The sequence below is a fragment of the Heterocephalus glaber genome, unplaced genomic scaffold (assembly GCF_053883595.1).
Source record: "Heterocephalus glaber isolate CG9 unplaced genomic scaffold, H.glaber_assembly_v1.0 deba00000809, whole genome shotgun sequence".
NCBI lineage: Eukaryota > Metazoa > Chordata > Mammalia > Rodentia > Bathyergidae > Heterocephalus > Heterocephalus glaber.
This window is the reverse complement of record NW_028258163.1, coordinates 1298070-1325822: the sequence shown is the minus strand read 5'-3', so window position 1 is coordinate 1325822 and position 27753 is coordinate 1298070. Positions and strand designations below refer to the sequence as shown.

Here is a 27753-nt window from a genome sequence, read left to right as displayed (position 1 = left end):
GGGGTAACCGGGATCAAACTCGGGACCTTGTGTTTTCGAGGCAGGCGGCGGAACCGCTGAGCTAAATCCCTGTTCCCACAAAAAAAAGCTAAATTTTTTTAAGTTTCAGTTACTGCATTCTTTTCTACTTTAAAATGTTGCACATGCTTCCCTTAAAACTACGTATCCCATCATGCACTAAAGTACCACAATTCCGTGGATTTCTGCTGCGGTGTCTGCTTCTCATTGGTTTAGAAGAGAACTTCCGGCTGCACAATGCCGGCTAGAAAGATCAATTTTTTTGAGTAGGCAATTTGGAATCCAAGAAGTTGCCTGCTGTAATGTTCTTAATTCTTCACGTTCATCTATTATTTATTAAGATTTTAGCTGGAAATGTTTTCTGACTGTAGTTTTCTTTTGCACAGATCAGGAGTACCATCACCTAACCTGTTAGAAACATTTAAAGAATCCTATTAAAAGTAAAGTGAATCTTTGTTGTTGTTACTGGGGATTGAACTCAGGTCCTTCACACTAAATTACATTCTAGCACTTTTTTAAAAATTTTGAAACAAGGATTTACTAAGTAACTGGGGCCATTTGGTGGCCTCCCACGGACTTGGGATTACAGGCGTGTACCTCTACCCAGCTAAAATGGGCCTATTTTGAACAAGTTCTTTTTCTCCTTTTAGGTGTTTTTTTTTTTCCCACTTTCATTTTACAAGTGTAAGATTTTTTTTAATTGAGATTTTTTTGATACATAATTTTACATTTGTCTTGGGGAATTGATACATATACATACTGCATCTCGGTTATTTTTTCTCCCCCCTTTTCTGAGTCCCCTTCCCATCTACACAGTTTTCCTCCCTGTTGCAGTGTTCATTTTAAGTTCTCAACATCTCCTTAGGTTGTAGATTCCTGTACTACCCTTTATCCCCCACCCTCACCACTGGGGATTAAACCCAGGAACAACATAGGCCAACATTCCACAACTGAGCCACTTGTCCCTAGCCCAGCATGCTACTCTTAAAACAGTAGCTATAATGATATTTGATACAGTGTTTCTATAGAACACAGAAAAAAAGCTGTGCAGGACCTGTTCTTACTAGTTTATTTGGGTCCTCTTCTCCAGCCCCTAAGTGTCCCCCTCCCGCCTTTTCTTTCCCGGGACAACTGATCTATCCTTCTACTATATTTGTGTTCTTTTAGGGAAGGGACTCTTACCAGTTTTTCAGTTAGAGGTTAAAATAATAGTATCTGGTACACAGCAGGCATGAAGTAATAATTGTTGGAATTCATTATCAAGGCTAGGTACCATCCCTGAGGGCAGGTGGATTCTATTACTATTATTATTTTGAGACTGGGTTTTGCTGAGTTACCCAGGGTGGTCTTATGATCCTCCTGCCTCAGCGTCCTGCATATTTGGGATTATAGGCACATTATTAAAGCTTGGGATGGATGGAAGAGGCAGTAGTTAATCTTGATGGATCTGTGTAACTAACCCTGACTTCCGCTAAACTCCACCTATTTACATTCCTGGTGGATTGAAGAACGCTGTGATCTCTTCCAGCCTCACTGGAACTACCTTTGTTCCTAGGGCAACATGCACAAGGAAATGCTTTTGCCGTGACTTTCAGTCCTAGCCTGCAGCTTACACACTTGAATTCTTATTGCCAACCATACATTCGTTTCAGTGCTCCATATATATATTTGATATGTAACGAGGATCAACACCTATTGGTTTGACCTAATAACTATTTTATACAGGTTTGTTTGTTTTTGGAGACAGGGTCTTATATTGCCCAACCTGGGCTTGAACTTGAGGTCCTGCTCCATGAGCCTCACAAGTGTGCACTATCACACCTAGATATGATTTTTTTCTCTTCATATATTTGAAGATAGCTGAAGTGAAACTATTAATTGACAGACTGCAGGAGGAATCTCATCTCTTTATTCTCTCATGTCTGTGTCTCTAGTCCAAGTTTTCATTATCTGCCATGTGAAATACATTCTTTCAGGTGGCTCTTGTGTTCTTGTTTCTGGTTTTCCCCTGCTGTCATTCCTACACATTACTGAGTCTCAAAAGGAAAAAAAATCCTTCCCACTTCTGTGAAGCATCATTTTCATGAGTACTCTTACCTTTGCTCTGCTATTCCCCTCATCTGAAGTACCCTGCCCTCTCCTCTTTGGAGCTGAAATCCTGAAAGGCCAAGACCAAATCTTTTAAATATGTATTGATGTGGCCCAGCACCATGTAATGTTATTTTTTTCTTTTGTACCACTGTTTCTTCCTTTAAACTCTCTGATAATGGCTTGAAGAAGACTCCTGAGCTGGGCATGGTGGCTCACACCTGCGGTCCCAGCACTTGGGAGACTGAGGCAGGAGGGTCTCAATGAGTTCGAGGCCAGCCTAGGCTACGTAGTGAGACCCTGTCTCAAAAATAAAAGAACTCCTGAAGACCTTGTAAGCTCTTATAGTCCTTTGGAAATACTTCCAGGTTACTTATCCATCCATCACAAGTTGAGACTCTTGGCTATGAAAAATATCAGCTCAAGTTTCTACTCTGTTCTGTTTTCTGTTTTTGCCGTTAGTGAGGTTACAGAACTCCTCAGGCTTCTCAAAGTGCTCCCTCTGCAACTCATTGGCTTCTCTTAGGTGATGTGCAGCTGGTGCCCTCCTACGGAAGCATTCATTACACACCCTGTTGCATATACCATGCACCTGGGGGCTGTTAGGACTTTTGAGGGCAGAGGAGCAGGTGCTATGGGTGGCCCTCTGGGGAAAGTAGACTTTACATGTTTTTAATCATTTCTCATGCCCAGGTGAACTGGCTGTCTTAAATATGTCATTCTAATGCTGTGTTGAAACTCAGCTGAAGAGAAGGCTATATCTGGAAGCTGCTAGTGTACTCATTAGTATTGAAGTCAGTACCTTCTAAGATTTCTAGTCAGAGAATCATGTTGAAAGAATAGAGAAAAGCATCTGATGTTAATGACTTTTTGGTTCTTGTTTTGAGACAAGGTCTTGCTCTGCAGTTCAAGCTGGCCTTGAATTCACTATGTGGCCTATGCTAGCCTCAAACTCAAGCTGAGCATGGTGGCACATGCCTGTAATTGCTAGGCCAACCTGGGCTACAAAATGAGATCAAGGTCAGCCTAAAGTACATAGCAAAACCCTGTCTCAAAAAGACAAAAAAACACCTCATGGCAGTCCTCTTGCCTCAGCCTCCCAAGTGCATTCACAGGCCTGAGCCACCACATCCAGGTTAATGTTGAATGCTGATTCTTTTTTTTTCTTTGAGACAGAGTCTCGCTATTTAGTCCAGGCTGGCCTCGAACTCACTACAATCCTCCTGCCTCAGCCTCCCAAGTGTTAGGATTACAGGCATGTGCCACCATGCCTTAATGTTGATTCTTTTTTTTTTTTCCTCAGTACTGGGTATTGAACTCAAGACCTTGCGCTTCCTATATCCCTGACCCAATCTTGATTTTTTTTTTTTTTTTTCAGTACTAGGGATTGAACTCGGGACGTTGCACTTGCGGGGCAGGCGGAGGAACCAGTGAGCTAAATCTCCAGCCCTGTTGATTCTTAAAGAGAAAATATCACACCTTGGAACCTTACAAGGTTTCAATCTTTTTGGGGGCGAGGGTGGGCTGGGGGGTGTTGGGGCTTGACTCGCAGCATGTAACACTCCCAAGCCCTCAGTCACAATATTTTTAAGAACCACAGTGTTGGTTTTCTAAGGAAAAAGGCATCTTCCTTTCTGGAGTACTACCAGAAATAGGATTATTGCTGTTTTGTTGTTCTCTTATTTTTGGCCTCATTGACAGGTCAAAAGACCTTGAACACTTACTTTCTTTTGTGTGGGGTCTATTTCTGACTACAACTTTCAGAACTCTATTAATTACACTTTTAATTAAGAAGATAGAAGGCCAGGGGTGTAGCTCAGTGATACAGCGCCTGCCTGGCAACACAAGATCCTGAGTTCGATCCCCGGTACCAAAAAAAAAAAGTAGATGCTGCTTTACACTAAGCCAGTGCTTATAGAGTGGACCTGGGCTTCAGGTAGAACTTTATCTTCCGAGACTCTGGTCTACATTAGCAGTAATGATGTTCGGGTACTGTTTTTGCTTTTGGAAGCATCTACTACTTCAAAAGTAGTTTTATAATGAGATTCTTCCTAGAAAGACAACTGGCAAATTTGTTTATATGATTAACCGGAGAATTTGGCTTTTTTTATATTTATATAGGTGTGGACACTGCAAGAGGCTTGCCCCTGAGTATGAAGCTGCAGCTAGCAGATTAAAAGGAATAGTCCCATTAGCAAAGGTGAGTACAAATGGAGTTTTCATTAAAGAATATGAAGTATTTTATTTTATTTTATTTTGGTACCAGGAATTGAACTCAGGGCCTTGCGCTTGCCAGGCAGGCGCAGTGCCGCTGAGCTACATCCCAGGCCCATGAAGTATTTTAAATAGGCTATACAACTAAAATTCATTTTCACTGTACTTATGCTGAGAAGAATGAAAAGTAGTTTCTGGGCAAATACATAACCTTACTGTTGAATACAATTATAGTTGCAAAAGATTAAAAGTAAGAATTAAGGGGCAAATGTGGACAGTAAAAGTACAGCAGTTAGAGGAAAACTATGATTGAGTAAATGAGTTCATGAAGCTGCCATATTATATTCACAGTGAAGGGAGTAGGAAAATGATATGAAGATATTGATGAGTATGTATAACTGAAAATTTGGTACTTGTTGTTACAGGTAAAGTAATGCTTCAAGAATTTTGCCATTATTTCACACTAAATTCATAGTTATAGTCTAAAAGTTAACATTTCCGCCATCCTCAAATAGTTCAGCCAGGCAAAGTGACATGTAACCTGTAATCCCAGCTACTGAGGAGAATGAGGCTGGAAGATAGCAAGTTTCAGGCCAGCCTGGGCAGCGTAACAAGACCCTATCTCTCAATAAGAATGGTTGGGGTATAGCTCAACATTTCCCTGGATTCAGTCCACAGGACTGGTAAATAGACAGTTAGTTTGTACATCTATAACACTGTTTTGGAAACTACTTTTTTTTTTTTTTTTGGTATCAGGGATAGAGCTCAGGACCTTGAGCTTTCGAGGCAAGTGCAGTGCCACTGAGCTAAATCCTCAGGCCTTGGAAACTACTATTAATCCTGGTATCAAGCACCTTACCATAAGGAGAAAAGTTCAATCACAGTTTAATAAATGAGAGAATATATGCAAATGCCTATAGTACTGCCTACTTCAGGGTAAGTGAATAGGTGGAAATTGTTTTCCTCCTCCTTTATAGGTCTCCCTAGATCTGGTATGCTGTTATTTGGCCCAGATTCAAAACAGCTCAGGGAACATGTATAAATACTGATACCTTTTATTAACTATGATTTGCAAAACCAAATTATACTATACCCCAGCTCTCTGTACCCATCCATATATCCCTTTAGTAAAGTAAGCCATTGTTGGGGAGAGAGTTTATAGCTCAATAGCAGAGCTCTCGTCTAGCATGTGTGAAGACCTGGGTTTGATATCCAGTACCACACACATAAAAAAGCCACTGTTAATCGTATAAGTGATTTATTCCTCCCATGTTCTGAGAGAAACACTACTACTTTACACAATAGGTACTCCAAGCACAGAATTCAGATAGTAACTTTAGCATTTTGTATGAAGCCTCGGATGATCTAAATTTTTTTGTTACCCATCTTTATTCTTTTTTTTTTTTTTTTTTTGTACAGGAGATCAAACTCAGGTCCTTGCACTTGCAAGGCAGGTGGCGGAACCACTGAGCTAAATCCCCAGCCCATTTATTCCTTTTATTTCTTTTTTTTTTTTTTTCTTTTGGTACCAGGGATCGAACTCAGGTCCTTGCGGTTGCAGGGCAGGTGGCAGAACCACTGAGCTAAATCCCCGGCCCTATTCCTTTTATTTCTTTTCCTTTTGTGGTACCAGAGATTGAACTCAGGACCTTGCGCTTTCGAGGCAGGTGGTGAAACCACTGAGCTCAATCCCTGGCTCAGATAATCTAAATATTAAAGAACTCCTTTGATGGTTCTGATTACACAAATACCATTCATTCACCCTTTAAGATTTGATTTGTAATATAATGCCAAGAACTGCTTGATCCTTTATGACTTGGCCAGTACTAACATTGGGATTATAGGGAAACCTTAAAGGAAATAAGTGGGTAACAGACAAGTGTATGTGTTCTAATCTGCAGGTTGATTGCACGGCGAACACAAACACCTGTAATAAGTATGGCGTCACTGGCTATCCAACCTTGAAGATATTTAGGGATGGTGAAGAAGCAGGGGCTTATGACGGGCCTAGGACTGCTGGTAAGGACCCTGGTTACATTCTGGAAAGTGAATTTGTTAAGTGTCTTGCTTTTGGTCACGGAAACATGAAAATGGGTTTTTCTGTATTAAAAATCTCTTACCTGCCAGGTCAGTTTGGTGCAAAACAAGCCTCTCTAAATTCAGTGGACCCTTGACTTACGAACTCAATTCGTTCCCAAGGGCTGGTTATAACTCAGATTGGTCAGTTGAAGGCTCAGGCTCCTCTCCACAGCCTTCAAAGTCTCTCTCCCGTACACAGGCAGATCTCAGTGTCCTTAGAGAGACACTGGCCCAGGATTTCTCAATCAGCCCTGCACAGGAAAGGATGCTGTCATGTTTCTTCCAGAACTCTTGAAGGGTTAAATCTGTATTTGAGACCATCTGGAAGCACAAGCTGCCGTCGTTTGGGTCTTAACTCAAGACTTTGTAAGTTAAAACTAAAATTCTGGTTGTAACCCAAGTTGTTTGTATGTCAGCTGGTTGCAGTAGGAGGATCGACTGTATATACATTGTGTAAGTAATACAGAAAATATTTGAACTTAGAATATAAGATCAGCTAGGCACTTGTTCGTTTGATAAGTTTTGAGTACACCATGCTGGATATTCTAGATATGCTAGGTGCTTAGTGTTGGTTAACAGAAAAAGTCCTTTATGGTGCTTACATTCTGAAGGGAAGAAGGACAACAAAGAAGTTACAGATGTATAAATGGGTGAGCCACAGGTCATGGTGCAGACCAGGTCCAAGAACCACACCATGTACAACCAGTCCCAAGAATGGCACAGAAATGCTGTCAAGAAACCCTTTACGGGGCGGGGATTTAGCTCAGTGGTTTTTCCGCCTGCTGTGCAAGCACAAGGACCCGAGTTCAATCTCCAGTACCAAAAAAAAAAAAAAGAAAAGAAACCCGTTACAAAGAATCTCTTAAGGGGGTAGATCCCAAATTCCTGAGGAATGTTTTGCCAGAAGCTGAAGAATGGCCTAAAGAAAATGCAGGCCATCAATACCAAGGCCACAAATACACATGCTGAGGCCACTGGGGTCCTCATAAAGCCCAAGGAGTTGAACCCAAAGATGTCAGCCACAAGCTCAGTCGACTTGCCTGCATTGCCCACCCAGGGTGGGGGAGCATATTTATGCCCACTTTGTCAGATCGTAGGCTCAGCCAGCCAAAGGCTCAGGCTGCAGCTCCAACTTGGGATCCAGCTCAAGCTCCCAAAGGTGCCCGGACCGCTTGTGAAAACTTCACAGTAAAGGCCTCTGCCAATGTGAGGACTTAAGGATTGGTATGACCCTTGGACTGTGGGGTACAGGTGTCGTCCTATGTTCTTTGTACAAATAACCCTGAGGTAGGGTTATTTTTTATTTTTAAGAAGGATTTTAAATTTTTTAAAAAGGGTATAGCTCGATGGTAGAACATCAGCTTAGCATGCTTAAGGCCTTGAGTTCAATCCACAGGACAGCAAAATTAATAAAAAACTCACAGGTGTTGGCAAGGATGTAGCAAAATAGGAAGTTTTGTGCACTGCTAATTGAAAAGAGTGTGGTGGGTCCCCCAAAAATTAAAGATACAGATATTCCTTGTTTAATGACTGTTCTGACTTAGATCAGCCTCTGGGGCTTATGACCTATTTTTTTTTTTTTTTTGTACAGTCCCATCCTGTTTATAGAGCCTCAATGTCTTTTTCGTAAGGTACACCTTCTTTATACAGTACTGTAATTTTTGCTGATTGTACTGTACAGTACAGAGCTGTAGTTTTATGTTGTGTTATACATTACAGTACTTCATGTAAGAGTTATGCACGTAAAACCTAAGTCATCAAATTGTTGTTGATGTTGTTTCGGGGTTTTTTTTGGTACCAGGGATCGAACTCAGGACCTTGAGCCTGCAAGGCAGGCACAGCACCACTGAGCTGCATCCCCTGCCCATCAAGTTGGGAGTTTCCTTTGGTCATATCTTTGTTGTGAATATACATACTACATAGGATTCCTCATTTAGTGACCAATTCATTTAACATCCTTGTCACAGGAACGGAACTTGGTCCTTAACTGGAGTGTCTGTGTAATTATCATATAACCCAGCAAGTCTACCTCTAGGTATATACCCAGAAGAATTGAAAGCAGGGTCTTAAAGAGATTGTTGTCCACATTCATAGCAGCATTATTCACATTGGATTAATAAAGTGTGTGTGTGTGTGTGTGTATATATATATGTATATGTATACACACACACACACACACACACACACACACACACACACACACATATATACATAGTGGAATGCTGTTCAGGTTTAAAGAGGAAGAAAATTCTGACCCACTCTGTGACATGGGTGAACATTGAAGACATTGAGCTAAGTGAAAAAAGGCCAGTCACAAAAGGCAAATACAGGGCCGGGGATTTAGCTCAGTGGCTTTGCCGCCTGCTGTGCAAACACAAGGACCTGAGTTCAATCCCCGGTACCCAAAAAAAGGGCAAATACATATGATTCTACTTAGGTGAAGTACCAAGAATATCAATCTTCAAAGAGAGAGAAAGCAGGATAGATTGTCAGTGACTGGAGGAAGGGAAGGGGAGTTTAATAGTAGAATTTCAGTTTTTGTTTGGGTCGGGTTGTATTGTTTTGCTTTTTTTTTTTTTGAGACAGGATCTCACTATGTAATTGGGATTGGCCTTGAACTCACTATGTAGCCTAGATTGGCCTCAAACTTGCAGTAGTCCTCCTGCCTCAGCCTTCCAAGTGCTAGGATTACAGGTGTGTGCCACCACGCACAGCCTTCTAGAATTTCAGTTTTGCAAGGTGAAAACAGTTCTGGGCCTTGGTTGTGCATCGTTTAAATGTACTTAAAAATGATCGAGATGGGGCCGGGGATTTAGCTCAGTGGTTCCGCCGCCTGCCTCACAAGCACAAGGTCCTGAGTTTGATACCCAGTACCAAAAAAAAAGAAATGATCGAGATGCTGAATTTTATGATGCATGTTTGCAGATATACATATTTTTTCTACTGGAGATTAAACTCTAGCCCTTTGCACTGAGTTTATTTTGGATAGGATCTCACCAACTCACTAAATTGCCCAGGTTGGGCTTGAACTTGTGATTCTCTTGTCTCAGCCTCTCAGAGAGCTGGGATTACAGGTATGCAGCACCAGGCCTAGCTTTATGTTTTACCATAATTTAAGAAATCAAAAATATGTACAGATAAAATGAATTAGTAATGAAAGTATTAAGAGAAAAATAAAACTGGGTGATGTGATACTGATTTGTGGGGGAGGACCACCTGGTCAGGGTGGTTGGGGAAGAAACCTTTGAGCTGAAACCTGACAGGGAGGGCCCAGCTAGGAGAGGACCTTGGTGAGAGCCTTTTGGACAGAAGGAAAACAGACGCAAATGGCTGTGATGTGCAGAGGAGATCGGCATGTTAGAGGTACAGAGAGACCACGGGCCAGAACATGATGAGCAAGGATGAGAGTAAAGTTAAGAGTGCAGTGGGAGCTGCGTGCTTCGAAATCACAGGTGATGACAAAAAAATATTTTCAAGGGCCGGGGATTTAGCTCAGTGGTTTCACCGCTTGCTGCGCGAGCGCAAGGACCCGAGTTCGATCTCCGGTACCAAAAAAAAAAAGTTTAAAAAAAAAATTTTCTTTCAAATGATCAAAGACAGTTTTATCCAGCAAAGTCAGATATATTCCTTTTCATAATGGAAGGCCAAGAGGAGAGAGTTTAAGTTTGGGGATTTTAGAAGTTGCAGCATTTTACTCCTGTATAAAGCACTCTAGACCATGTCTCCTCTCTCACTCTGATGCCGTCTTGGGACTGTTTGACCTTCAGCTCTTCACCCTGGCTGGGTTCACAGCCTGAAGCAGTCTTTCCTCATGTTTGCATGTCTTGCTTCTTTGTGTTATTTAGACCATGGCTTCAATTTTCCTCAGACATTTTCCCAGGTCACTAGATCTGAGGGAGCCAACCCAGTCATTTTCTTATCTCATCCTCTTAATTCTCTGCTTAGCACTTGTTACTGGGGTTTTTTTTGTTTTGTTTTATTTTTGGTACCAGGGATCAAGAGGCAGATGGCAGAACCACTGAGCTAAATCCCCGGCCCTTATTGGTACATTTTAGGTATACAATATAATAATATTTGTTACTGGTTTGTTGTTTTGTGTTTTTTTTGGTACTGGGGATTGAACTCGGGACCTTGTGCTTTCGAGGCAGGTGGCAGACCCACTGATCTAAATCCCCAGCCCTATTACTGGTTTTTTTAATTGTTAATTTATTTGGAAATGTACTATATTGTAAGCTCCATGAAAACAGAAACCTTGTTTGGTTTGTTTGCAACTCTACCCCAGCACCTAGACTTTTCACACAAAGTAGATACTTAGTAAATCTTTCAGACAGGATCTGGCTAACTCATTTAAGACTAGACTCAAACTTGTGATCTTCCTGCCTCAGCTTGAGTAGTTAAGTATGTTAAGCTAGAGAATTTCTCACCCTCTGACCAGTAAGTCAAATGTTTATAGTCAGAAGAGATTTTGTTTGTATGCACCTCTAGGAACTATGCTTTAAACAGATTATTCAGCACTCCTGTGCACCTTCTAAAGAAGGTATATAGACACTTGGAATTCTTTATCATTTATATTGTGATGTGGAAGACTGAACAGTTCATATCTAATTTCAGCTAATCTGTTGATGTAGAACTTCTCGGTGGAAGAAAACTTATTTTTCCCCTAAATGTGCATTAATGGAGAGAAAAAACAATTTAGTGCAGATAAACTCAATCTTAGAATGTGCAGAGCCGTGAGTTTGTTCATCACTACTGCAAAAAAACCCATCAGAGCAATAGTACTGCCTCTGGGCTGTGTTTTGAGTGCATGAGTGGTTTCAGTGGACCAAAAGAGTAAGTGGAATAATAGTCTGAAAGCCAGGCACGGGGGAGAGAGCCAGAATCTTGCAGTCCTGATGCTGGGGATTGAACCCACAGCCTCAAGCACACTAGTTAAGTGCTCTGCCACCTGTACCCCTAGCTTGTGTGTTTTTTTAATTTATTCATTTTTTGACACATGATCATTGTACATATTTGTAGAGTGCAGTGTGTTTTGGGTTTCAGTACATGTATTCAGTATGTAATATTCTATTTTTAAACCTTTTCACTTAATTAGCCCATTGCATCTCAATAGGAAAATGTGATTTTGGCCAGATCAAGAGTGATTTGATCTGGGGCAGGGGATTTAGCTCAGTGGTTTCACCGCCTGCTGCTCAAGCATAAGGACCCAGGTTCGATCCCTGGTACCAAAAAAAAAAAGAATGATTTGATCTGTAGTTACGTTGCTGTACGAGCTATCCAAGGCACTGTGTTTTTGGCTTTTAAAATGTAAGGCTATAGATCACTGCACTGTTTTAAGAATAGAGACTTTATTAAGTTGCAGAATGGATGTTTACTGAACCTTTTATATGGTAGGCACAACAAAGATCACTACTCATTTGAAATTTACTTCATAGTGGAAGGATAAAAATAATAGGTAAATCTTTTTAATATTATAAATGCATGTATCTTTTGACCCAGTGAATCCACTTCTAGGAACATAACCTGTAGCTATATTGTCATGTGCAAAATAACATTAACCCTTTATCACAATATCACAGAGTCATTTGTAACAAGAGATTATAAACACACATTAGTTGTGGTGGGCTAAACCATGGTACATCCACATAATGAAACAATATGTAGCTATAATAAAAGGTTAAGGTAGCTCTTTATGTATTGATATAGTTTACCTGTAAGCTGTATTAAACAACAAATATAACACATGTATATGTTGCCATTAGAGAAAGAATAAATAACAATTTGTTTGTCAGTGCAAAGACATGCAAGAAACTGAAACTATGCCAGGTGTGGTGCACATCTGTAATCCCAGCACTCAGGAGGCAGAGGGAGGAGGACTGCTGTGAGCTCAAGGCCAGCCTAAAGTTCACAGTGAGACCCTGTCTCAGAAAATCAAAGGATTGGCTGGGGATTTAGCTCAGTGGTTCCACCTCCTGCTTCCCAATCACAAGGTCCTGAGTTTGAACCCCGGTACACCCTCTAAAAAAAAAATCAAAGGAAAACCCTGAAACCTTACAGGAAGGAAAATAGATGACTAGGAACGGGGGGGGGGGGGGGGGGTTATTGTATGTCCTTTTGTACCTTTTGAAATTTGAATCATGAAAATTTCCTTCTCAAACACTAAATTCTTATTGTAACTTTGATAAGATGGAATTGTCAGCCACCTGAAGAAGCAGTCAGGACCAGCTTCAGTTCCTCTCAGGACTGAGGAAGAATTTAAGAAGTTCATTAGTGACAAAGATGCCTCTGTGGTAGGTAAGTAGCAAATATTTTGGCCACAAAATTACCAACTTGTTTTCAAAAACCCTCCATATATGAGGACAGCACGAAGTGAAAACCATCTTAGGAAGCTTGAGGCAGTTTAAAAGACAGCAGATAGAATTGGGCCAGTATTACTGTAATATGGGGGAAATGGTATTTTCAGTGGATTGTGTTGTTAGAAATGTAAGTCTGGGCCGGGGATTTAGCTCGGTGGTTCTGGCGCCTGCCTTGCAAGCGCAAGGTCCTGAGTTCGATCCCTGGAACCAAAAAAAAAAAAGAAATGTAAAGGTTTAATTTCAGTTAAAGGACTAGAATAGGAATATCTTCCCCTTTTTTTTTCCTGCCAGACTGCCCTTGAACTCTGAGCCCTCCTGCCTCAGCCTTCTTAGTAGCCGGGACTACAGATGCATACACCACGCCAGTCCAGTCTCAGTCTCTCTCTTGCTTTTTCAGTACTGGGGATTGAACCCAGATTCTTTGCACTGAGCTCTATCCCAGCCCCCCTTCTTTTGTTTTTTCTAGTACTGGGGAATAAACTCCACCCCAGCCCATTTTATTTGGGGTGGGGGAGGGTGGTTCTCACTAAATTACCCAGGCTGGGCTTAAACTTTTGATTCTCTGCCTCAGCTCCCCCAAGACTGCTGAGATTACAGGCATGTGCCACCGCTCCCAGCTGCTAGCATTTCCTAAATTCTGAAATTTAACTTTCAGTAGAGTGCTTACAGTTGCAAGGAAAGTTTGAAAGCAAGACAATGCAAGTAAACTATTTCTTATTTTTTACAATTGAATTTATTTGGGGGGTTTTGTTTTTCTTTTGGTTCCGGGGATTGAACTTGGGACCTTGCGCTTGCCAGGCAGGTCCAGCTCCACTGAGCTACATCCTCAGCCCTGGTTTTTTTGTTTTTGTTTTGTTTTGTTTCGTTTTCGGTACCAGGGATCAAACTGAGGACCTTGCACTTGCTTGGCAGGCACAGTGCCACTGAGCTAAATCCCCGGCCCTTGTTTTTGTTTTTTGTTTTGTTTTTTTTGGTACCGGGGATCGAACTCGGGACCTTTCGCTTGTGAGGCAGGCCGCAGGCGCTGGAACCACTGAGCTAAATCCCTGGGCCTTGTTTTTGTTTTTTGTTTTTTGGTACCGGGGATCGAACTTGGGGCCTTGCGCTTGTGAGGCAGGCCGCAGGCGCTGGAACCACTGAGCTAAATCCCCAGCCCTTGTTTTTGTTTTTGAAACATGGGCTCACTCTGTAATTCATCCTGGCCTTGAACTCACTATGTAGCCCAGGCTGGCCTCGAACTCAAGGCAATCCTGTCTCAGCCTCCCATGTGCTGCGATTACAGGCATGTGCCATCATGCCGGGCTTATAACTGAATTTAAAATTTAAGATAAAATGGCTAGGATTTGTCTTACATAGTTTACAGCTTGCCGGGCATGGTGGCACACGCCTGTAATCCCGGCACTTGGGAGGCTGAGACAGGAGAATGGCTGCCAGTTCAAGGCCAGCCTGGGTTGCATAGTGAGACCCTGTCTCAAAAAATCAAAAAATGTTTTTACACCCATCTTTACTTTCTGGGGTTGTATTAGTCAGGTTTCTGTTGCTATAACAAAATCTCTACAGCTGGGAAATGTGGGGGTCCGAGAGCATAGTGATAGCATCTGCTCTGCCTCTGGGGAGGGCCCTGTTGACTCCGTCTCATGGCACGGTGTGCAGAGAGAGAGTGAAGTGGTGAGTGGGAAGCCCCGGGCAGTGGCCAGCCTTTCTCCTTGCTGTGTGTATGTTTTTAAGTTTCTTTAGAGGGTGGGTTATTGTGTCAAAGCAGAACAAGTCCTTATTCTTTTTTTTTTGGTGCGGGGCATCAAACTCAGGACCTTGTGCTTGAGAGGCAGGCGGCAGCACCACTGAGCTAAATCCTGGACCTCCCAAGTCCTTATTCTTTCTACCCAGAAAAGAATGATAGCTTTAAAAAGTAGAACTTAAAATTCTTGAATATCTGTTAACATTTACAGCTTCTTCCTACATTTTCCATGTAGGGTTTTTCAGGGATTTGTTCAGTGAAGCACACTCTGAGTTCCTAAAGGCAGCCAGCAACTTTCGGGACAGCTACCGATTCGCCCACACCAATGTTGAATCTCTGGTGAAGGAATATGATGACAATGGAGAGTAAGTGACTGAGCTGAATGCCCTTGTCCTTCTGTCACTATTTGACCAGGAGGGATTTGTGCTCATGATTTCCAAAGTTTGATCGAGTACTTGCTAGGCATTAAGCTAAGTGCCAGAAACTATTCATTTCTTTTGTTTGGTTTTATTGTTTCGTTTTTTTAGACAGGGTCTCACTATGTAGTCCTGCCTGGCCTCTAACTCCTGCCTCAGACTCTCAAGTGCTGGGATTACAGGCATGAGCCACTACGCCTGGTTCTATTACTGTCTTGTAAGGGGGACTCATAGAAGATAATGTTTCAATGAATGAATTTTGTGTGTGTTGCAATAGAAACATAAGACAGTCTCACTGTGTAGTTCAGACTGGCCTTGAACTCACTGTGTAGCCTAGGCTGGCCTCGAAGTCAAGGTGATCCTCCTTCCTCAGTTTCCTGTGTGCTGAGATTGCAGGCATACACCACCATGCTGGGCAGGATGTGACTCTTTGTAAAGCTTTTTATTTATTTATTAATTTTTTTTTATTTATTTATGTTTGAGACAGGGTCTGGCCTTCAACTCACTATGTAGCCCAGGCTGGCCTTGAACTAGTGGCAATCCTCCTACCTCAGCCTCCTGAGTGATAGGATTACAGTCGTGCACCATGACGCCCAGGAAGTGACTCTTGAAAGATTAGTTTTTCCAAGCCAGAAAGTCTGGCTGTAGATTGGCAGGCTTGGTGATTAAGCCTGCCGATTCCTGTTTGATGGGTAGTTTGTGTCCTCTAAAAATGCTGTAAAACATTAACATAAAGTTAGGTGTTGATTACTGTTGGGAGAATGAAAAAGGGCTTAAAGGTGGTAAAATGAAGCCAAAAACAGATGTGCCTGTGGGAGTGGTGTGGGGACGAGGAGTGACCGAGGAGAAGCTGGAGGCAGAGTCTGGGTCATTCAGATAGTCATATCTTCCTGGGTAAGAGCCTGTGACTCTGAACCAAGCCTTAGGTGCAGCTTCAAGAGAACAAAAGGCTGAAAATTAAGAGGCTTCTATTTCTCCTGTGTCTTAGTGGATTGAGGAAAGCTCGGATTCTGTGAGAGGCAAAGTCGTACCAATAAGAGGGAAAATTTCCTAAATTTGGTTTATTGAGATGGAGCAATCTAACCGGACATGGTGGTGCACACCTGTAATTCCAGCACTCGGGAGGCTGAGGCAGAAGGATTGCCATGAGTTCGAGGCCAGCCTGAACTAATAGGGAGACCCTATCTCACAAAAAAAAAAAAAAAAAAAGAGGGCCAGGGATTTAGCTCAGTGGCACTGCGCCTGCCTTGCAAGCGCAAGGTCCTGAGTCCAATCCCCAGTACCAAAAAAAAAAAGGAGATAGAGGAATCTAGAACTAAGGAATTTTAAATGAACTTCACCTAAATATTGTCTATAGTTGTGTACCTACAAACATTTCATAACTAGAAAGATATAGTGAGGGCTGGGGATTTAGCTCAATGGTTTCAACCCCTGCTGCACAAGCGCAAGGACCCGAGTTCGATCTCCAGGACCAAGAAAAAAGAAAGATAGTGAGTTCTCGGCAGCCTGAATGACGCAGCGAAACCCTGTCTCAAAAGTGGGGGGAGGCGGTTCAAGGTCAAGGGATTTTGCTCTTTTTTTTTTTTGGTACCGGGGATCGGGACCGATCGGGACCTTGTGTTTGCAAGGCAGGCGACAACACGTCTGAGCTAAATCCCCTGCCCAAGGTGAAGGGATTTTGTGACAGGAGCGGACTCTGCTTTATTTATGTCATTGTACATGCCGGCCTGCATTCTGCTTTTCAAGATTTGGAAATTAGTCATTTAGTTTAACTCCCTTCTGAGCTAATGGAAAGGCAAAGCCCAAGGGGTTAAATTGATGCCAGGCCCAGGGTCTTTGAAATTTGGGGTTGGGGTGGCCTAAGATCACAACAAAGGTCTCACATTTCTAACACAAGGTTTAGTACACCCTATACCCAGTTACTACACCTGGGAACAAGGTGGCTGGTGAGATGTCGGGTGGCCACCTCTGTGATCCCAGAAGAATCCCTTTGTGCTTAGTGATAGCAAAAGTAGATCATCTGTGCTTTAAATGAAAGATGGGAGGCAGTTCCTCTGCTGTCTGTCTACTAACACTTTTTTTTTTTTTTAAGAGGTATCACTTTATTTCGTCCTTCACATCTTGCTAACAAGTTTGAGGACAAAACCGTGGCATATACAGAGCAGAAAATGACAAGTGGCAAAATTAAAAAGTTTATCCAGGAAAACATGTGAGTTATACCTTGTTATATCTTTATACCTTGTCACAGATTTGTTTGCCTCAGTTATTAAGCACAGCCATGTTTTGATTTAAATACCCTATTTGGCAGATTACAGCAATAGTAGTTTTTTACTATTTATACTGGCACTAATGTCTGGGCCCTAGAATTCTTACGGTGGTCCTATCAAGGTATATTACCGTTCAGTGTTTGTCCTAAATGTTGAAAATGTCTTTGCTTTATAAATGCTGTGATACAGCTATAAATTGCCAAGGTTCATGATGGATTGTTTCATTTCAGTTTTGGTATCTGTCCTCATATGACAGAAGACAATAAAGACTTGATACAGGGCAAGGACTTGCTCATAGCTTACTACGATGTGGACTATGAGAAGAACACTAAAGGTTCCAACTACTGGAGAAACAGGTAATTAGGGTCAGGTTTCCCTTTTGTAAGCAAGTTTTCCCAATGTGGTAGCAGTTCCTTTTCATTATCTTGTTACTATATATGAGTGAGGACATTGAGCTCCAAAACCTCATTTGAAGCTGTAAGGACAAATGACAAGCTGTTTCCAAATTGACTGGGTGTCTCTCATAAGTGTTCTTTTGCTTTGTGACACACTGTCTCCAAACCCTTCAATAAAATGTGCAGATTTGATGTCAAGTCACAATACCACCAATTTGGTAGTGAAGTCCAGTAGGACAGTGAAGTACACAGTAATTCTGGGTCTGTGCCCAGGGATATAAGTTCAGCATGATTCCAGAGGGTTGTGTGGACTACAGAACTTGGTCTTTACTTTCTAGTCTCTGGCTTCTTAATTTAAAAAAAAAAGCTTTACCACCCTGATAAGAGTCTTGGCACAAATATCTTGTTTCCCACAGGGTGATGATGGTGGCAAAAAAATTCCTGGATGCCGGACACAAACTCAACTTTGCAGTGGCTAGCCGCAAAACCTTCAGCCACGAGCTGTCTGATTTTGGCTTGGAGAGCAGTACTGGAGAGATTCCTGTTGTTGCTATCAGAACTGCTAAAGGAGAGAAGTTTGTCATGCAAGAGGAGTTCTCGTGAGTTGCCAGTTAGCATGGGTTCAGGATTTGAATCTCCAGAGAAATTAAAGCCTTTTATATTGCTGAGAACTATGAAAAGAACAGCTTTGGGATGTGGAGATAGGTCTTCTAGTCAGCTTGTCACTTCCTGTGTAATTACAGGTATTTAAGGACCATCATTGACCTCTACGATTTCTGAAAACTAGCAAAAGGGTGGGGCTTAGAATTCTTAGCTGATTTCACTCTGTTAGAAGTACTGAAGTAGGTAGAAGTGGTGCACACCTGTAATCTAAGGACTTGGGAGGCTGAAGCAGGAGAATCATGAGTTCTGTGTCAGCCTGGACTACATAGGGAAACCCTGTCTCAAAAAGCCACCAAAAGGGCCGGGGATTTAGCTCAGTGGTACCGCCGCCTGCCTCACAAGCACAAGGTCAAGTTTGATCCCTGGTACCCCCCCAAAAAAAGCCACCAAAAAAAGATAGTGGAAAAGATTGGACAGCTTCTTTGAGATTGATATACCTTTTTTTTTTTTTTGGTACTGGGGATTGAACTCGGGTCTTGCCCTTGCGCAGCAGGTGGGGAAACCACAGAGCTAAATCCCTGGCAGATTGATAGACTTTTAAACTTAACCCCCTCCCATGTGTACGGAACATCTTTTCTTCTTAGAGTCCCATATGGGCCTAAAGTAAACACAGAAAACTGGAAAGATATTAAGACCCGTACACAATTTTTACCTTCAGCACCTGAGACTTTGCAGATTAAGACAAGAGGAAAATCCACCTCATAAGCCAATCAATAAAAATCAGTAAAACAGGGCTGGGAATTTAGCTCAGTAGTTCTGCCGCTTGCCTCGAAAGCACAAGGACCCGAGTTCAATCCCTGGTACCAAAAAAATAATAATCAGTAAAACAAGATAGCTTAGTGGCATGGCGCCTGCCTCAAAAGCGCAAGGTCCTGAGTTCGATCCCTGGTACCAAAAAAAAACACAACAAGATACTGTAAATAGATACTGTTCTCAAGAGCAACAGGACCTGGTTCTCCTATAAAATTGAGTGAAAATGAATGTCCAGAAGACTAGTGTTCCTTCCTTCTGAACTTTCGAATCTACAAAGAACACATTGGAAGTAGAAGGAGGTGGGTTGTTTCTTGTTCAGTCAATAGTTCTGCATATTAAGAGAAAGAGGTCTACCTTTTTTTTTTCCAGCCATGGAATTGAAGCTAAAATATGCAAAAACTGCTCAGAGAAATTGCCTTTTTAATCCTCAGTGGTGGGAATGAGTCACCAAACCCAGCCCTGTCTTTTCCATGCAGGCGGGATGGCAAGGCTCTGGAGAGGTTCCTGCAGGATTACTTTGATGGCAACCTGAAGAGATACTTGAAGTCTGAGCCTATCCCTGAGGGCAATGATGGGCCTGTAAAGGTGCACTACCCACATCCTCCCTGTGCCTGTCAGCAGTTGCCTCCTCATCTCTTTATTCCAAAACTGTTGGGTCTAAACAAAGTCCTTGTTGGTGTTGGCTTTTTTTTGGTCCTCACCTCCCTGAGTCATAAACATTCACAGAGCTTATTAAATGTTTGGTAGTGGCAAGAGTATAAAACTGTAGAATTTTCTGATGGAAAAATTGGGGTGGGGTAGATTACCTTTTGGGGTAGAGCAAGCCCTGAGCAGCACTGTGTTGCTCTGAAATTATTTTAAGGAACAGTGAGGTAGCAGTAGTGTGTCCTGTGACTGGACATATTGTGACAGGTGGGAGACACAAGAATGATTTGGGGGCCCGGAGATTTAGCTCAGTGGTTCCAGTGCCTGCCTCAAGCACAAGGTCCCAAGTTCGATCCCCGGTACAAAAAAAAAAAAAAGATTTGGTTAAACCAGGTGTGTTGGCTCACTCCTGTAATCCCAGCACTTGGGAGGCTGAGGCAGGAGGGTTGCTGTGAGTTCGAGGCCAGCCTGAACTTCATAGTGAGACCCTGTCTTAAAAAAAAATGATTAGGTTAATGGGAAGTGGTTAACATCTTTAACATGGTCTGTAATGTGAGTTGGGTTTCCACGACTTATTTCGGTGAGAACATCAAATGTGAAAGGATTTGGGCCCAGAAACAAATACAGGTTGTGAAATTATTCCTCAGCTCGTCTTACAGCTAGATAACTGTCTGTGTTTTCCAGGTAGTAGTAGCAGAGAATTTTGATGAAATAGTGAATAATGAAAATAAAGATGTACTGATTGAATTTTATGCTCCTTGGTGTGGTCACTGTAAGAATCTGGAGCCCAAATACAAAGAACTAGGAGAGAAGGTAAGTCCAAACCCTGTTCTGTATCCCACAGCTTAGAAGGCTGAGGCAGGCGAATCATGGGTTTGCGGCCACCCTGGGTTATATAGTGAGACCTTGTATAGATGAATGGATGGGTGTGTCTGGGGGTATAACTCAGTGTAAAGGCCCGGGGTCAATCCCCAGTACCACATGCACACAAACACACACAAAAAAATCTGAACAGGAAGTTCTTGTACATGTTCTAAATTTACTTACCCTAATTATTTTCTAAGCAATGGTAGATTTATTTCCATTGTTACCGTCTCTTGACTGCCTCTAATGTCCATGGCCTTAGGCTACCCACTTTTAACCTCCTCAGTCTAGATGATGGTTAAAAATATCTAGCAGTTTCTGAATACTGATAATGGCTTATATGAATCTGTATGTTTCTTCCATCTTTTTGTTGTTGTTGTTCCTTCATCTTAAAACACTTGACTTAGCCCTGACATTGTTTTATTCAGGCTAGGTAAACATGAACACGGCTGTATGCAGTCTTAATATATAGAAATCAATAGAGAAGAAAGCGGGAGGGCCAACGAATTGAGGCCTTGAGTTGACTGGGTGTGCCTCAGTCGCTGAGAACTTGGGATTGAAAGGTCTAACCTTTGCTGGGCTGGGGATGTAAGTCAGTGGTAGAGGTCTGGCCCAGCATGACAAAGACCCTGGTTTAATCCCCAGCACTGTGAAACAAAGGTCTCACCTTTTTCATCTTAACAGCTCAGCAAAGACCCGAACATTGTCATAGCCAAGATGGATGCCACAGCCAATGATGTGCCTTCTCCATATGAAGTCAGAGGGTAAGGAGATCAAAATACTCAAAATTAGCAAAGATGTCTAGCTGACTGAGAGGGGAAAATGTGCTTACTGTAAGCCACCAGGAAACCATTTCTTTACTAAACATGGTTTTAGGGGATCTTTATATTGAAAGTGAGGACAGAGCCCGGCCTGGTGGTGCATGCCAGTAATCCCAGCACACAGTAGGCGGAGACAGGAGGAGTGCGGCAAGTTCAGGGCCAGCCTGAGCTACATACTGAGATCCTGTCTCAAAAAAAAAAAAAATTGACAGAATCACCAATCCTTTCTTGGCTGTTCAGAGACCCCACTGCAAAATATTTTGTGAGCTCTCAGATTCTGGGTTTTGTTGGCGTAAAATTTAGCCACTGATGGAGAATGGAATCTGTAATATAGAAAAGTATTCCCAGAAACAGTTCTCATATGTCACAGCTACTCTGGAAGTTGAAATTAGTAAACCTTTCTTTTTTTCTTTTCCCAGTTTTCCCACCATCTATTTCTCTCCAGCCAATCAGAAGCAAAGTCCAAAGAAGTATGAAGTAAGTGTATTGGGCCATTAGCCCACAAATATGCACACGTGCACATACATACCCACTTCTTGAATTGGGTCTGTGTAACTGGGAATTCTTATGGTAAATATATGTAGTTGCTAATTGCTTTTACAAAAAGCCCAGAGTTATTTAAAAAGTTAAATTTTCAAGTTGGGTTGGTGGTGCATGCTGCGATCGAGTTACTGGAGAGGCTGAGGCAGGAAGATCCAAGTTTAAGGACAGCCTGGGGAACGTAACAAGGTCCTGACTCAAAAAGAGCTGTGGTGGAGCACTTGCCAAGCTTGCAAGAGGCCCTGGGATCTATCCACAGCCCACCAGGAAATAAATTTTCAGAGTCATCTTTTTGTTTTTAGGGTGGCCGTGAATTAAGTGATTTTATTAGCTATCTACAACGAGAAGCTACAAATCCCCCTATAATTCAAGAAGAAAAACCCAAGAAGAAGAAGAAAGCACAGGAGGATCTCTAAAGCAACAGCCAAATGTACCACTTGTGAACGGACTCTTCTACCAGAGATGGGAAGCCCTTGGAGGGTACTGGGACCCATGAAGAATCATTACCTCAGCCGAGGACAGAATGGATATAACCCGAATCCTGTTAGATTTTCTCAAAACTGTTTCTTAGCTGCACTGTTACCAGGACCAGTTTATGTTTGTGGTTTTGGGAAAATTATTTGTGTCATGGGGGTGGGGGGAATTGAGTTGGGTTTTGTTTTGGTTTTTTGTTTGCTTTTGTACATTTGGAACAGTGACAATAAATAAGCCCCCTTTAAACTGTCTTTTCTATGGAATGGAAAACCCAAAGTTTCCCTAGACTATCATTAAACCCAGTAGAACCTTGTGCAGTGAAGGGAATGTCAGTAATACATGTAGCTCTGGAGCATCTAAAATATGGCTAGGGACTGCCTTTTAATTTGCATTTTAAAAGCCACCTGGTCCAGCAGTCTGAGAGGCTAAGACAGGAAGACTGCAAGTTGGATCCCAGCCAGGGCAACTTAGGGACTTAGCAAGACCCTGTCTCAAAAAAAAATGGTGCAGGGGGCCAGGGATTCAGCTCAATGGCACCGCACCTGCCTTGTAAGGGTTAGTTTGTGAGTTTGATCTCTGGTACCAAACAACGAATCAAGAAAATAGTGCATAGCATGGGATGGCTGGGGATATAGTTTAGTGCAAAGGCCCTGGGGGCTGACCCCCAGTACTACCAAAAAAGGGGGGAAAGCTACATAATAGCTACTGTACTGTCCCATAGATACAGCTATAGAGTGACAGGGTCCATAGTTGTTATGACCTCTAAGTCTTTCTGAAATTCTCATCCCTTTGTATCCTTACACACGTATTGCCCAGGCTTCTAGGCTGGTGGCTAGAACAGGCGAGGGCCTCTCCTTTGGGGCTGCTTCTAACCCTGTCCATGCCCTGAGGATGGTCGCTGCTTATCCTTGCCAGCAGCTAAGCTTTCTGCATATTCACACCTCCAGAGGACTGCTCTCTGTCCAGAAATGCCCTGCAAGGTGCGGCATCAGTTTGGGTTCCATCCAAATTGTTTAAGGAATTGCTAATAGGTTTGGTGCACCCCTCTCTCCCAAAGCCCAGGCTGTTGCCCATTCCCTCTACTGGGTGTGAGTGAAACACCTACTTTCTTCAAGTGTAAGGAACAAAAAAGGACTGGAATGATCCCCTTTTGTCCAAATGAACTAAACCATTTACTCTATAAATCCAAGTCCTGCCCACAGTTCTCAGCCGTGGGATACTTCCAGCTAGCCCTAATTTTAGGTGATTGTATAAATCCCTAGGTTCAGAAAAGGCAAACTTTCTTCCTGTTGTAATCTCTAATCATCAATTATAAAATAATGAACTACAGCCAGCCAGGCATGGTGGAACACCTTTAATCCCAGCACTCACTCAGGGAGGCTGAGGCAAGAGGATTGCAAGTTTGAACACAGCCTGGCAATTTAGCAAGACCCTGTCTCAAAAAAGCAGGGGATGCAGCTCAGTGCAAAAGCCTTGGGTAAAGCTCACAGTACCCCTCCACAAAACCTAATGGGATCGTGTCTAATGGTTTTGAAAAGTAAGGTGAACCACACACTTGTAACATGCTAGTAACCCCACCACTCAGGCTGAGGTAGGGTTGCAAATTCAAGGCCAGCCTGGGCGACATACTGAGAACGAGTCAAAAGGTAAACATAGGGGCTGGGGAGTTAGCTCAGTGTTAGACCTCTTGCCTAGCACGCGTGAGGCCTTGGATCCCATCATTACTATGCAAAAAAAAAAAACCACCATAATTTTGAAGACTTAATTCATAACATCTAGCTAGGGGCTGAGGATCTCATTTTTTCCAGAGCTCCAGAAATAATGCACATGTATAGCTCCCAGGGTTAAGAACTAATGCCTTGGAGGATTTAAGGAAAACACACTGTAAAAAAAAAAGACACAAAAGCAGTTTTGCTTAGCTATGTTTGTAGAAGAATCCAACTCTCAGTACAGTACATGGGTAACACCCAAGCCTTCCGCACTGTACCCAGGTACGCTGCACGCTCCCTTCTTAGACTCACTGTAGTCCAGGCAGGCCTTGAATTTGCAGTCATCCTGCCTCAGCCTCCCAAGTACTCAGATTACAGGCCTGTGCCACCATTCTGGGTTTACAAGTTCCTTTTAACAAAAGCTCTCATTTTTTTTTGCTTTGGAGCCTCTAGGCTAAATTCGCCTAGTTCATCTGATACCCTCAAGGTATTTTGTCCCAGAAATGATGTCATTTCCCAGGATTTGAAAACGACTTGGCTGAACTAATGGTGAAAAAGCCGAGTCTGCTACTGTCCCTCCTCTCTGGGGCACAGCTGAGGACCCTTGGCCCTGTGCCCATACTAGAAAATTAAAATACAGCACCAATAAATATCACACCTCGGGAACCTAGAGCAGCTCTCTACTTGCCACCGTGGACTCGAGTGGTCAGCATAAGAACAGCAGACAGTTGCACTCTCATTTATAGCTGTTGTGTTCCTGTCTCACTGGATAGAGTGCCAAGAGGCTTGACGGCTTCAGCTGCCCCAGTTCTTTCCCTCGGACTCCAGGATGAGACCTTTTATGTGGGACAGTTTCTGATGCAGGTACTCACAGCGGTGCTTCTCTTCCTTGTAACCTGGGTACCGCTGCAGGAAAAAAAAAAAAGCATTTATATCAAAATACAAACACTTGAGGGCCAGGGGTCTGGCTCAGTGGCTCCACCACCTGGCTTGCAAGCAAGCACAGGGGCCTAAGTTCCATCCCGGGTACCAAAAAAAAAAAAAAGCGAACACTTGATTTCTACCTTGTTTCCATTCTCGGAACCTATGTTACCTTTCTGAACTTTTTGTACTCCTGGACTATCTTATCTTCCAGCACCTGAAACAAAAAATAACTACATTAAGTTCAGTGAGAAATAAAGAGAAGCAATTCCCGCTCTCCTTCTACCTAATGATACTAATTTTTCTGCCAGAGTGAGTTTTCTTGTCACTGAACAAACACAGGCTTCTGGGTAGTCAGCAGGGTAATGGCCAGGGAGGCTGACAGCTAGCCTGGGTCAAGCCCTACCTTGTGTTCCGGAGTTCCTGGCTGAGTTCTCTTGATCTCTGCTCCCAGCTCTATGAACCTTTGGCTGGCAGCCCCAACCCGGGCATGGAGGATGCGGTACTGGGCATAATCCGCCTCGAAGTCTTGCTCATAGGCCCGCTGCTGCTCTGTACTGTGGATGGTCCTGTATTGCCTGCAGGGAGACTTGTCACTTTCAGTTTCACTGCCCCCAAAGCTTCAGGCTTCCCATAAATTTGTATTTACAAGGCTTGATGAAACTGGAAATGCAGAGAACTCACAGGAGGTAATCTGGCACCTCTTCAGGGCTGGAGGATCCAGACCCTAAAGGAAGCAGAACGTAATGTGATTGTACGTCTTCCACAGAGGCATTCTCAGCCTCCCCTCATTAACTCACCTGCTTGAGCCGAAGGACTGTGCTCCAGCCTGAGGTCTACTTCTTCATCTTTATCTTCTTGCTCCCAGTCTTCCTGTAAATTCTGACTAGACAGCCCTTGGAGGGGACTTGGAGCTGGAGACAGAACTCTGAGCCTCTTTTCTTCTAGTTTTTCAGTGTCTTCTGGTGCTGGACGTTTCTACTGAGGAAAATATCTGTGTAAGATAAATAGCAAGCCAGGGAGGCTGGCGATTTAGTTCAGTGGCACCACACCTGCCTTCCATGCGCAAGGTCCTGAGTTCAATCCCCAGTACCAAAAACAAAAAAAGAAAAGAAAATAGCAAGCCAGGGGCTTCCTATTCTGTCCTCTACAAACTTCCTGACATATACGAAATCAACTCCCAAATTTTAGCCTGACTGTGCTCCCTGCATCACATCTGACCTTCTCCAGACGCTTCCGGCTGGCAGAGGCAGGCAGTGCCTGGTCAGGCTCTCTATTTGGAAGATGGTGCTGCTTCCTGGGATATTTGAAAAAGGAATGGGGTTGGAGGTCAGGGCAGGAAGTAGGCCTCAGGTAGATCACTCACAGAACTTAGGGTGGAGATTAGAAAAGGGCTTCCTAGTGCCTGCCTTGCAAGCGCAAGGTCATGAGTTCGATCCCTGGTACCACCCCCCCCAAAAAAGAAAAGGGCTTCCCAGATTGTGCCCACCCAGTCCCCAGTACCTCACTTCCCACTCTGCTGACTGCTCCCTCCAGGGTCCTGGGAGTGACTGTCCTTGGTTGCTTGCCAGGGGATCTGACGCCTGGCAAGGAAAATGGCAGGAGCACTTGGCTCCCTGAGCTTCAGGCTTTGCCCCACCTTACCAACTCGCTGCAGTTTCTGGGCTCACCTCTTCCAGTCCTGTCTGTGGCTGTGGCAGTGACACCAGCACATCTCCTTCAGAATAGTCTCCCCTGTTCTGCCAAGCCTCGGGATCCCTGGCATCTTCAGTCACGTTGTGTCCCTGAACTGAGGACGGGGCTGGGATGGAATCCATGGCTGCCCAAATAGTGAGGCGCTCCCTGAGTGGCCCCAGGCAGTGGAGGCGATCAGCCTCAGATCTGGAGGAAAGTGGAAAACCCCAGGAGGGTGGAGAGCTTTACAGCACCTCTTCACAGTCCGCTTTTCCACCAACCCTATCTTCCCTGCCGCCTGTCCCTTACCTGTCTAAGCGCTGGCACACGAGGTCCAGCTCACCGCCAGTCCCCTCCCGGCCACACTGGGACACTATGAAGGAGAAGAGGGAGGACCACCCGGGGCCTGCGAGCCTCAGGTACTAGGGTGGAAGCACACGGACGCCCGCGGAGTCAGGCCGACCGAGGGGCTCCCCCGGGGCTCGTTAGCGCCAGGTGCAGCTGGCCGGGTCCCCGGGGCCCAGAAGCCCGGCCCTCCCCACAGCCTCCCAGGACGCCGCGCCGCGCCGCGCCCGCTCGGTTCCGCTCTGGGAACTTGCTCGGCCCGGCCCGCCCGCCGCTTCCCGAGCCGGGTCGTTCGGACCGGCACTCACCCCTCGGGGGCCCTGGAAAGCGATCACGGGCCGCACCTGCGGGAGACAGAGGCGAGCTGGGCGGGTTCCTGGGTGCACGGGAGCCGGCCGAGCCCCTCTAGCGCCGAGGCGGGGCCGCGGGGCGGCGGGGGCTGCGGGGCGGCGGGGCGGCGGGGCGGCGGGGCGGCGGGGCGGCGGGGCGGCGGGGGCGGCGGGGCGGCGGGGGCGGCGGGGCGGCGGGGGCGGCGGGGCGGCGGGGGAGAGGGCGGGGCGGGGCGCACCTGTTGCCGCCCGCCCTCCTGCAGCGCCCGTAGCGCGGCGGTGTCCAGCCGGAGCAGGAGCAGGCTGGTCCGGGCAGCGGGGGAGAAGCAGAACCTTAGCGCGCCGCGCAGGGGGTCCCAGGGTCGCTCCATAGCTCGGGCGGCACCTGCAGCGCCGCGTCCTCCGCGCACCTAGGTCCCGCTGCCCCTGCGGCGCCGGCTTCCGCCC

At 44.2% G+C, this 27753-nt stretch overlaps 2 protein-coding genes across 2 annotated transcripts in view; one reads left to right on the top strand and one right to left on the bottom strand.

The window, feature by feature from the left end:
• The window catches only part of Pdia3 (protein disulfide isomerase family A member 3), a 23957-nt gene extending 1383 nt beyond the window's left edge, over nt 1-22574 (top strand). Inside the window, exons 2-13 of the mRNA XM_087207345.1 lie at nt 4228-4306; nt 6222-6339; nt 12583-12690; nt 14726-14855; nt 16999-17115; nt 17404-17529; nt 17985-18167; nt 19461-19569; nt 20314-20442; nt 21178-21257; nt 21734-21791; nt 22157-22574. Of these exons, the coding sequence (XP_087063471.1) occupies nt 4228-4306; nt 6222-6339; nt 12583-12690; nt 14726-14855; nt 16999-17115; nt 17404-17529; nt 17985-18167; nt 19461-19569; nt 20314-20442; nt 21178-21257; nt 21734-21791; nt 22157-22270 (1351 nt within the window). The 3' untranslated portion in view covers nt 22271-22574. The remainder of the gene's footprint in view (nt 1-4227; nt 4307-6221; nt 6340-12582; nt 12691-14725; nt 14856-16998; nt 17116-17403; nt 17530-17984; nt 18168-19460; nt 19570-20313; nt 20443-21177; nt 21258-21733; nt 21792-22156) is intronic.
• On the bottom strand, nt 22460-27753 carry Ell3 (elongation factor for RNA polymerase II 3). Its single transcript, XM_087207346.1, has 11 exons — nt 27546-27753; nt 27286-27321; nt 26942-27054; nt 26629-26839; nt 26462-26541; nt 26180-26255; nt 25759-25936; nt 25643-25685; nt 25365-25536; nt 25131-25175; nt 22460-24943 (listed from the first exon to the last, which is right to left on the bottom strand). Exons 1-11 carry the CDS (start codon nt 27675-27677, stop codon nt 24833-24835), a joined length of 1197 nt encoding a protein of 398 aa, XP_087063472.1. The 5' UTR covers nt 27678-27753; the 3' UTR covers nt 22460-24832.

Bases quoted from the DNA above. Each gene is read 5' to 3' on its own strand.
- Ell3 (XM_087207346.1), bottom strand. From the start codon at position 27,677: ATGGAGCGACCCTGGGACCCCCTGCGCGGCGCGCTAAGGTTCTGCTTC. The intron at 26,840-26,941 runs GTAAGGGACAGG...ACTTTCCTCCAG, and splicing joins GTGTGCCAGCGCTTAGACAG to ATCTGAGGCTGATCGCCTCC. The intron at 25,937-26,179 runs GTCAGATGTGAT...TTTCCTCAGTAG, and splicing joins GCCGGAAGCGTCTGGAGAAG to AAACGTCCAGCACCAGAAGA.